Source organism: Procambarus clarkii, chromosome 32 (assembly GCF_040958095.1).
Source record: "Procambarus clarkii isolate CNS0578487 chromosome 32, FALCON_Pclarkii_2.0, whole genome shotgun sequence".
Lineage (NCBI taxonomy): Eukaryota > Metazoa > Arthropoda > Malacostraca > Decapoda > Cambaridae > Procambarus > Procambarus clarkii.
In genome coordinates, this window is record NC_091181.1 from 19,130,250 (window position 1) to 19,142,341 (window position 12,092).

The following is a 12,092-nucleotide window of genomic DNA, read 5'->3' on the forward strand; positions in this document are numbered from 1 at the left end:
CTAGTGGTGACACTGGTGCTAGTGGTCACATTGGTGCAAGTGGTCACACTAATGTTAGTGGTCACACTGGTGAAAGTGGTTACACTGGTGTTAATGGCCACACTGGTGCTAATGGTCACACTGGTGCTAATGGTCACACTGGTGTTAATGGTCACACTGGTGCTAGTGGTCACACAGGTGGTAGTGGTCACAATGGTGCTAGTGGTAACACTGGTGTTAATGGTCACACTGGTGCAAGTGGTCACACTGGCGCTAGTGGTCACACTGGTGTTAACGGTCACACTAGTGTTAATAGTCACACTGGTGTTAATGGCCACACTGGTGCTAGTGGTCACACTAGTGCTAGTGGTCACACTGGTGTTAATGGTCACACTGGTGTTAATGGTCACACAGGTGGTAGTGGTCTCACTGGTGTTAATGGTCACATTGGTGTTAATGATCACACTGGTGCTAGTGGTCATACTGGTGCTAGTGATCACAAAGGTGCTAGTGGTCACACTGGTGTTAATGGTCACACTGGTGTTAATGATCACACTGGTGCTAGTGGTCATACTGGTGCTAGTGATCACAAAGGTGCTAGTGGTCACACAGGTGCTAGTGGTAACAGTGGTGTTAATGGTCACACTGGTGCAAGTGGTCACACTGGTGCTAGTGGTAACACTGGTGTTAATGGTCACACTGGTGCAAGTGGTCACACTGGTGCTAGTGGTCACTCTGGTTCTAGTGGTCACACTGGTGTTAATGGTCACACTGGTGTTAATAGTCACACTGGTGTTAATGGCCACACTGGTGCTAGTGGTCACACTGGTGCTAGTGGTCACACTGGTGTTAATGGTCACACTGGTGTTAATGGTCACACAGGTGGTAGTGGTCTCACTGGTGTTAATGGTCACATTGGTGTTAATGATCACACTGGTGCTAGTGGTCATACTGGTGCTAGTGATCACAAAGGTGCTAGTGGTCACACTGGTGTTAATGGTCACACTGGTGTTAATGATCACACTGGTGCTAGTGGTCATACTGGTGCTAGTGATCACAAAGGTGCTAGTGGTCACACAGGTGCTAGTGGTAAGACTGGTGTTAATGATGACACTGGTGCTAGTGGTAACACTGGTGCTAGTGGTAACACTGGTGTTAATGGTCACACTGCTGTTAATGATCACACTGGTGCTAGTGGTCTTACTGGTGCTAGTGATCACACTGGTGCTAGTGGTCACACTGGTGTTAATGGTGACACTGGTGACAAAGATCACACTGGTGCTAGTGGTCACACTGGTGCTAGAGGTCACACTGGTGCTAGTGGTCACACTGGTGCTAGTGGTCACACTGGTGTAAATGGTCACACTGGTGTTAATGGTCACACAGGTGGTAGTGGTCTCACTGGTGCAAGTGGCCACACAGATTGTAGTGTTCTCACTGGTGCAAGTGGTCACACAGGTGGTAGTGGTCACAATGGTGTTAATGGCCACACTGGTGCTAGTGGTCACACAGATAGTAGTGGTCACACTGGTGCTAGTGGTCACACTGGTGCTAGTGATCACACAGGTGGTAGCGGTCTCACTGGTGCAAGTGGTCACACAGGTGGTAGTGGTCACACTGGTGTTAATGGTCACACTGGTGCTAGTGGTCACACAGGTGGTAGTGGTCACACTGGTGCAAATTTTTACTCCTGTGCTATTATCATACTGATGATAGTGATCACACTGGTGCTAGTGATCACACTGGCGCTATAGTGGTCACACTGGTGCTATTGATCACACTGGTGGTTTTGATCACACTGGTGCTATTGATCACACTGGTGCTAGCTATCACACTGTTACTAGTGGACACACTGGTGCTATTGATCACACTGGTGCTATTGATCACACTGGTGCTAGTTATCACACTGGTGCAAGTGGTCACACTGGTGTTAATGGTCACACTGGTGCTAGTGGTCACACTGGTGTTAATGGTCACACTAGGGCTAGTGGTCACACTGGTGTTAATGGTCACACTGGTGCTAGTGATCACAAAGGTGCTAGTGGTCACACTGGTGCTAGTGGTAACACTGGTGTTAATGGTCACACTGGTGTTAATGATCACACTGGTGCTAGTGGTCACACTGGTGTTAATGATCACACTGGTGCTAGTGGTCTCTCTGGTGCTAGAGGTCACACTGGTGCTAGTGGTCACACTGGTGTTAATGGTCACACTGGTGCTAGTGGTCACACTGGTGCTAGTGGTCACACTGGTGCTTGTGATCACACAGGTGTTAATAGTCACACTGGTGCTAGTGGTCACACAGGTGGTAGTGGTCACACTGGTGCTAGTAGTCACACTGGTGCTAGTGGTCACCCATGTGGTAGTAGTCACACTGGTGCAAGTTATCACACTGGTGCAAATTTTCACTCTTGTGCTATTATCATACTGATGATAGTGATCACACTGGTGCTAGTGATCACACTGGCGCTAGAGGTCACACTGGTGCTATTGATCACACTGGTGCTATTGATCACACTGGTGCTATTGATCACACTGGTGCTATTGATCACACTGGTGCTAGTTTTCACACTGGTGCTAGTGGACACACTGGTGCTATTGATCACACTGGTGCTATTGATCACACTGGTGCTAGTTATCACACTTGTGCTAGTGGTGACACTGGTGCTAGTGGTGACACTGGTGCTAGTGGTCACATTGGTGCAATTGGTCACACTGGTGTTAGTGGTCACACTGGTGCAAGTGGTCTCACTGGTGCAAGTGGTTACACTGGTGCAAGTATTCACACTGGTGTTAATGGTCACACTGGTACTAGTGGTAACACTGGTGTTAATGGTCACACTGGTGCTAATGGTCACACTGGTGCTAATGGTCACACTGGTGTTAATGGTCACACTGGTGCTAGTGGTCACACAGGTGGTAGTGGTCACAATGGTGCTAGTGGTAACACTGGTGTTAATGGTCACACTGGTGCAAGTGGTCACACTGGTGCTAGTGGTCACACTGGTGTTAACGGTCACACTGGTGCTAGTGGTCACATTGGTGTTAATGGTCACACTGCTGCTAGTGGTCACTCTGGTTCTAGTGGTCACACTGGTGTTAATGGTCACACTGGTGTTAATAGTCACACTGGTGTTAATGGCCACACTGGTGCTAGTGGTCACACTGGTGCTAGTGGTCACACTGGTGTTAATGGTCACACTGGTGTTAATGGTCACACAGGTGGTAGTGGTCTCACTGGTGTTAATGGTCACATTGGTGTTAATGATCACACTGGTGCTAGTGGTCATACTGGTGCTAGTGATCACAAAGGTGCTAGTGGTCACACTGGTGTTAATGGTCAAACTGGTGTTAATGATCACACTGGTGCTAGTGGTTATACTGGTGCTAGTGATCACAAAGGTGCTAGTGGTCACACAGGTGCTAGTGGTAACACTGGTGTTAATGATCACACTGGTGTTAATGATGACACTGGTGCTAGTGGTAACACTGGTGTTAATGGTCACACTGCTGTTAATGATCACACTGGTGCTAGTGGTCTTATTGGTGCTAGTGATCACACTGGTGCTAGTGGTCACACTGGTGTTAATGGTCACACTGGTGTTAATGATCACACTGGTGCTAATGGTCACACTGGTGCTAGAGGTCACACGGGTGCTAGTGGTCACACTGGTGCTAGTGGTCACACTGGTGTAAATGGTCACACTGGTGTTAATGGTCACACAGGTGGTAGTGGTCTCACTGGTGCAAGTGGCCACACAGATGGTAGTGTTCTCACTGGTGCAAGTGGTCACACAGGTGGTAGTGGTCAGAGTGGTGTTAATGGCCACACTGGTGCTAGTGGTCACACAGATAGTAGTGGTCACACTGTCGCTAGTGGTCACACTGGTGCTAGTGATCACACAGGTGGTAGTGGTCTCACTGGTGCAAGTGGTCACACAGGTGGTAGTGGTCACACAGGTGTTAATGGTCACACTGGTGCTAGTGGTCACACAGTTGGTAGTGGTCACACTGGTGCTAATAGTCACACTGGTGCTAGTGGTCACCCATGCGATAGTGGTCACACTGGTGCAAGTGGTCACACTGGTGCAAATTTTCACTCTTGGGCTATTATCATACTGATGATAGTGATCACACTGGTGCTAGTGATCACACTGGCGCTAGTGGTCACACTTGTGCTATTGATCACACTGGTGCTATTGATCACACTGGTGCTATTGATCACACTGGTGCTAGTTATCACACTGGTGCTAGTGGTCACACTGTTGCTAGTGGTGACACTGGTGCTAGTGGTCACATTGGTGCAAGTGGTCACACTGGTGTTAATGGTCACACTGGTGCTAGTGGTCACACTGGTGTTAGTGGTCACACTGGTGCTAGTGGTCACACTGGGGCAAGTGGTCACACTGGTGTTAATGGTCACACTGGTGCTAGTGGTCACACTGGTGTTAATGGTCACACTTGTGCTAATGGTCACACTGGTGCTAGTGGTCACAAAGGTGGTAGTGGTCACAATGGTGCTAGTGGTAACACTGGTGTTAATGGTCACACTGGTGCAAGTGGTCACACTGGTGCTAGTGGTCACACTAGTGTTAACGGTCACACTGGTGCTAGTGGTCACACGGGTGTTAATGGTCACACTGGTGTTAATGGTCACACTGGTGTTAATGGTCACACTGGTTGTTGTGGTCTCACTGGTGTTAATGGTCACACTGGTGTTAATGATCACACTGGTGCTAGTTGTCATACTGGTGCTAGTGATCACAAAGGTGCTAGTGGTCACACTGGTGTTAATGGTCACACTGGTGTTAATTATCACACTGGTGCTAGTGGTCATACTGGTGCTAGTGATCACAAAGGTGCTAGTGGTCACACTGGTGCTAGTGGTAACACCTGGTGTTAATGGTCACACTGGTGTTAATGATCACACTGGTGCTAGTGGTCTTACTGGTGCTAGTGATCATACTGGTGCTAGTGGTCACACTAGTGTTAGTGGTCATACTGGTGTTAATGGTCACACTGGTGCTAGAAGTCACACTGGTGCTAGTGGTCACACTGGTGTTAATAGTCACACTAGTGTTAATGGTCACACTGGTGTTAATGGTCACACTGGTGCTAGTGTTCACACTGGTGCTAGTAGTCACACTGGTGCTAGTGGTCACACTGGTGTTAATGGTCACACTGGTGCTAGTGGTCACACAGATGGTAGTGGTCACACTGGTGCTAGCGGTCACACTAATGCTAGTGATCACAAAGGTGCTACTGGTCACACTGGTGCTAGTGGTAACACTGGTGTTAATGGTCACACTGGTGTTAATGATCACACTGGTGCTAGTGGTCTTACTGGTGCTAGTGATCACACTGGTGCTAGTGGTCACACTGGTGTTAGTGGTCATACTGGTGTTAATTGTCACACTGGTGCTAGAGGTCACACTGGTGTTAATGGTCACACTGGTGTTAATGGTCACACTGGTGTTAATGGTCACACTGGTGCTAGTAGTCTCACTGGTGCTAGTGGTCACACTGGTGTTAATGGTCACACTAGTGCTAGTGGTCACACAGATGGTAGTGGTCACACTGGTGTTAATGGTCACACTGGTGTTAATGGTCACACTGGTGTTAATGGTCACACTGGTGCTAGTAGTCACACTGGTGCTAGTAGTCACACTGGTGCTAGTGGTCACACTGGTGTTAATGGTCACACTGGTGCTAGTGGTCACACAGATGGTAGTGGTCACACTGGTGCTAGTGGTCACACTGGTGCTAGTGATCACACAGGTGGTAGTGGTCTCACTGGTGCAAGTGGTCACACAGGTGGTAGTGGTCACACTGGTGCAAGTAGTCACACAGGTGGTAGTGGTCGCACTGGTGCTAGTAGTCACACTGGTGCTAGTGGTCACCCATGTGGTAGTGGTCACACTGATGCAAGTGGTCACACTGGTGCAAGTTTTCACTCTTGTGCTATTATGATACTGATGATAGTGATCACACAGGTGCTAGTGATCACACTAGCGCTAGTGTTCACACTGGTGCTAGTGGTCACCATCAGCACCATCACACTGGTGCTATTGATCACACTGGTGCTATTGATCACACTGGTGCTAGTGGTCACACTGGTGTTAATGGTCACACTGGTGTTAATGATCACACTGGTGCTAGTGGTCATACTGGTGCTAGTGATCACAAAGGTGCTAGTGGTCACACTGGTGTTAATGGTCACACTGGTGTTAATGATCACACTGGTGCTAGTGGTCATACTGGTGCTAGTGATCACAAAGGTGCTAGTGGTCACACTGGTGCTAGTGGTAACACTGGTGTTAATGGTCACACTGGTGTTAATGATCACACTGGTGCTAGTGGTCTTACTGGTGCTAGTGATCACACTGGTGCTAGTGGTCACACTGGTGTTAGTGGTCACACTGGTGTTAATGATCTCACTGGTGCTAGTGGTCACACTGGTGCTAGAGGTCACACTGGTGCTGGTGGTCACACTGGTGTTAATGGTCACACTAGTGTCAATGGTCACACTGGTGCTAGTGGTCACACTGGTGCTAGTGGTCACACTGGTGCTAGTGGTCACACTGGTGTTAATGGTCACACTGGCGTTATTGGTCACACAGGTCGTAGTGGTCTCACTGGTGCAAGTGGTCACACAGGTGGTAGTGGTCACACTGGTGTTAATGGTCACACCGGTGCTAGTTGTCACACAGGTGGTAGTGGTTGCACTGGTGCTAGTAGTCACACTGGTGCAAGTGGTCACCCATGTGGTAGTGGTCACACTGATGCAAGTGGTCACACTGGTGCAAGTTTTCACTCTCAGTGAAATACTGATGATAGTGATCACACTGGTCCTAGTGATCACACTAGCACTAGTGGTCACACTGGTGCTATTGATCACACTGGTGCTATTGATCACACTGGTGCAATTGATCACACTGGTGCTAGTGGTCACACTAGTGTTAATGGTCACACTGGTGTTAATGGTCACACAGGTGGAAGTGGTCTCACTGGTGTTAATGGTCACACTGGTGTTAATGATCACACTGGTGCTAGTTGTCATGCTGGTGCTAGTGATCACAAAGGTGCTAGTGGTCACACTGGTGTTAATGGTCACACTGGTGTTAATGATTGTTACGGCCCTCTCGGGACGCAACGGGGTTCTCACTCTGATGTTGTTAGAGTCAGATATATATATCCGTTCCCAAGCCAGTAGTGGCTATCAAGGGATGAGATCCGTGACGCAAGTAACTTAAAAGGAGTAGGGAAAGAAAGCTAAGAACTTAATATTATAATTTTCACCATCACCGATTAAATATATAAAATAAAAGAGTGCACAAGGGGGAGGGATATTAACACTTGACAAGAGGATTCTTCACAATGTAGTCTTCTGCTGAAGACTCTGGATAATCTCAAGACTCTGGTAATCCTCAGTTAGGCGCTGAGTCCTTGGTGCTTTCTTCGTGGCCACACAACGAATTCTTCAAAGAAGCTGAGTCTACCCTGGCCACAGGTCAGCCAAAACACAGGTCCACTGGGGGCACCGCCGTGGAGGCCGTCAACCACACGTCCAGCTGGTCTGCTGGCAGGTTCTGAGCCCACAAGGCTGGTACGGCCACTCCACGGACGATAAAAGGGGAACGCCCTAAACAGGAGCCTCGTGTGACACCACAAGTCACTCTCCTGTCTTCAGTACCCCAGTGGATGATCGTCTCCAACAGGCGGTCCCGGGTAAATCCTTTTACTGCCACTCCACTGGCAGGCTAACACACCACAGTGTTCTTCCGGGGGGGACGACGTCACAACAGCTGCAGCAAGGTTCAAGGTATGGAGGCTGGCTGCCTCGGGTAGACTGACTCCACTTCCATCACAGCAGTCCCAGGTCGGCTCTGTAAGCAGACACGTCATCAATAACTGGGACACTAAAACACCTCACTTACGGGCTCGGGCACAAACACTTGACGTATCCAGTCCATAGATGGCGCTGTCGTCGGAGCACCACCTCACCAGAGGTCAGGAGCGGCTGTGTTGTGAGCTGTACAGGACTGGAAACTGGTCCTTGTGGCTGGTACACCTTGTCCTCACCAGGTGTCGTCGTCCGTTTGGCGGGGGTTTCGGGAGCTAACCCACAGATGGCGTGGTCGTTACTACTCCGTGCTCGGACGCTGGATCCGGGTTCGTAACAATGATCACACTGGTGCTAGTGGTCATACTGGTGCTAGTGATCACAAAGGTGCTAGTGGTCACACTGATGCTAGTGGTAACACTGGTGTTAATGGTCACACTGGTGTTAATGATCACACTGGTGCTAGTGGTCTTACTGGTGCTAATGATCACACTGGTGCTAGTGGTCTTACTGGTGCTAGTGATCACACTGGTGCTAGTGGTCACACTGGTGTTAGTGGTCACACTGGTGTTAATGATCTCACTGGTGCTAGTGGTCACACTGGTGCTAGGGGTCACACTGGTGCTGGTGGTCACACTGGTGTTAATGGTCACACTAGTGTCAATGGTCACACTGGTGCTAGTGGTCACACTGGTGCTAGTGGTCACACTGGTGCTAGTGGTCACACTGGTGTTAATGGTCACACTGGCGTTAATGGTCACACAGGTCGTAGTGTTCTGACTGGTGCAAGTGGTCACACAGGTGGTTGTGGTCACACTGGTGTTAATGGTCGCACTGGTGCTAGTGGTCACGCAGATGGTAGTGGTCACACTGGTGCTAGTGGTCACACTGGTGCTAGTGTTCACACAGGTGGTAGTGGTCTCACTGGTGCAAGTGGTCACACAGGTGGTAGTGGTCTCACTGGTGGTAATGGTCACACTGGTGCTAGTGGTCACACAGGTGGTAGTGGTCACACTGGTGCTAGTAGTCACACTGGTGCTAGTGGTCACCCATGTGGTAGTGGTCACACTGGTGCAAGTGGTGACACTGGTGCAAGTTTTCACTCTTGTGCTATTATCATACTGATGATAGTGATCACACTGGTGCTAGTGATCCCACTGGCGCTAGTGGTCACACTGGTGCTATTGATCACACTGGTGCTATTGATTACAATGGTGCTATTGATCACACTGGTGCTAGTTATCACACTGGTGCTAGTGGACACACTGCTGCTATTGATCACACTGGTGCTAGTGATCACACTGGTGCTAGTGATCTCACTGGTGCTAGTTATCACACTGGTGCTAGTGGACACACTGGTGCTATTGATCACACTGGTGCTAGTGATCACACTGGTGCTAGTGATCTCCCTGGTGCTATTGATCAAACTATTGCTAGTTATCACACTGGTGGTAGTTGTCACACTGGTGCTAGTGGACAACACTGGTGCAAGTGGTCACTCTGGTGCAAGTGGCCACACTGGTACTAGTGGTCACACTGGTGCTAGTGGTCACACTGGTGCAAGTGGCCACACTGGTGCAAGTGGTCACACTGGTGCTAGTGGTCACACTGGTGCTGGTGGTCACACTGGTGCAAGTGGTCACACTTGTGGAAGTGGTCACTCTGGTGCAAGTGGCCACACTGGTGCTAGTGGTCACACTGGTGCAAGTGGTCACACTTGTGGAAGTGGTCACACTGGTGCTAGTTATCACACTGGTGCTGGTGGTCACACTGGTGCAAGTGGTCACACTGGTGCTAGTGGTCACACTGGTGCTAGTGGTCACACTGGTGCCAGTGGTCATCCTGGTGTTAATGGTCGCCCTGGTGCTTGTGTGACGTAGCCTAAGGTTAGTTAAGTTAGAATAGGTTAGGTTATGTAAGTTAGGTTAGGTTAGGTTGGGTTGGGTTATGTTAGGTTAGGTAAGTTAGGATAGGTTAGGTTTGCAAGTTAAGTTACGTTAGGTTATGTTAGGTTAGGTTAGTTAAGTTAGCATATGTCAGGTTATGCAAGTTAAGTTAGGCTAGGTTAAGTTAGGTTAGGGTTAGGATAAGTTAATTAAGTTACATTAAGTTAGGTTAGGTTAGGTTAGAATAATTAAGTTAGGTTAGGTTAGATAAGTTATGTTATGTTAGGTAAGTTTGATTAGTTAAGTTACAGCAGAGGGAGGGGGATATAGGTCAGAATAGGTTAGGTTAGATATATATTTTAAAAGAAGTGCAAGTTTGATATGAAAAGCTGAACTAGTTACATTTAGGAGAGATATCATATGCCTCAAGATGTCTTAGAGAACATCATTGATGTTTTAGTGAACAACACTGATGGATGAAGTAGAGTTTGTTTAATGAACAAAGTTGTCTAAGAGAACAGCTTTGATGACTGAGATTAACTTTTGATGACACTGAGAATAACTTTTGATGTCTCTGAGAATTACTTTGATGAGCGAAGATGTCTTAGAAAGCTTCTTTGAATAACGAAGGTGAATTAGAGAATAACTTTTGACGACACGAGCAGTATTTTTTATGTCTTTGATTGTGTCTTTGATATCTTTGGGTGTGTCTTTGACGTATTGAAGAGTAACTTTGATGCCTGTGAGTGTGTCTTTGATGTTTCGAAGAGTATTTTTGTTGTCTCTGAGTATGTCCTTCATGTCTGGAAGAGTATCTTTGACTATTTTTCTTACTCCATGAAGTATACTTTTAGTTACAAAAGTGCTGAAAGAAGTTACAATTTACTATTTTTAGCTACCTTGAGGTTACCTTGAGGTGCTTCCGGGGCTTAGCGTCCCCGCGGCCCGGTCGTCGACCAGGCCTTCATGTTGCCGGACTGATCAACCAGGCTGTTGGACGCGGCTGCTCCAGCTAAGGGAAAGAATAATTTTAGTTAATTACAGCGATGAGAGATATCTTTGGCTATTTTTTCAACTTGAAAAAAACATAATGGCTGTTAAGAAAGTGTTAAAAGAAGTTAATCTTGACTCTTTTCAGTTAAGCGAAGTGTTATTTTAGTTAAGAAAAGACAAGAAAATATGATGAAAACTACCATTTTTAGTTGACTGACGAATAATTTTAGTTAAGAAATGATGAACATTACTATTTTTTAGTTGATTGGTGAATAAGTTTAGTAAAAAATGAAGAACATGATTATTTTTTAGTTGACTGATGAATAAGTTTAGTTAAGGAACGATAAGAAAAGAATGTTTTGGCACATTTGATTATAAAGAATATGAAGAAGAAGGCGATGAGCACAGTGAACTTGTGGGGAATATGAACTGAACATGCTGTGACCATTTTGAAGAACATGGAAAATATGATAAAGAACATAGTGAACATTCTGAAAACATGACAGAGAACATAAAGAACATGTGGGGGAATATGCCAAAGACCACATAAAACGTGTAAGTGAAGGTGATGAACACAGTGAACTTGTGGGTAACATGCCAAAGAACACAGAAAACATGACAAAGAACATGGAGAACTTGAATAATGAGTATAAAAGTTATACATAGAACATGTGATGAACATTTGCAGTACATGGAGTGAACACAGAAAACATGGAAGAGAATGAGAAGAACACAGTGAATATGGAGAGAATACACAAATACAGTAGGATTATTGAAGGTTTAGATAAATTGGGGAATGGGAGGGATAAAGGGGCAGTAGGGGTGAGGGCAAGATGAAAGGCAAAGGATGTTGGGGAAGGTAAGGGGGGTAAGGGGTGGGGAAGGTATGGGATAGGAAGGTAAAGGGGGGGGGAAGGTAGGTGAGATTTGACCGTGTGAGTATTACATACCTAAGTAAACAAAGGGAATTTAAGGTAAGGTGCCATCTGACCGTGTGAATTTTATTACTGTGTGAATATTAGCTTGTTAGTGATTATTTATATAGCTGAGAACAAAAAAGGTATTAAAGGACAGGATGTGTTTACTTTGATAGACTGGAAAGCATCTTGAACTGAAATAATTTTGATGAACTAAGGCGAAGGACAGGAATTGGAACTCGGTTAAAGTCTTGATTTATTTTACTACAGTACAAATATAGTGGTCTTAAATCTCAGGGGATTTTGAGTGATAATAATTATCTTATAGGAGTGAACTAAAACAAGGGACAAGAGCTAGAACTATGTAATGGCTTTTGATTTATTTTACTATGTCTGAAATAACTATGTTTTAAATCTCAATGAAATTGATTAGATACTAAAGAAGATACGAGAGAGAACTAAAGTGGGAAACAG

The 12,092-nt window shown here is 46.7% G+C and overlaps 1 protein-coding gene across 1 annotated transcript in view; it reads left to right on the top strand.

Annotated features, from left to right (window-relative positions):
* Nucleotides 1-11,957, top strand: part of LOC138370457 (fibroin heavy chain-like) — a 118,086-nt gene extending 106,129 nt beyond the window's left edge. The window contains exons 48-52 of the mRNA XM_069334826.1: nt 1,366-1,635; nt 3,706-3,921; nt 9,278-9,559; nt 11,390-11,523; nt 11,889-11,957. Of these exons, the coding sequence (XP_069190927.1) occupies nt 1,366-1,635; nt 3,706-3,921; nt 9,278-9,559; nt 11,390-11,523; nt 11,889-11,957 (971 nt within the window). The remainder of the gene's footprint in view (nt 1-1,365; nt 1,636-3,705; nt 3,922-9,277; nt 9,560-11,389; nt 11,524-11,888) is intronic.
* The last annotated feature ends 135 nt before the right edge of the window (nt 11,958-12,092 follow it).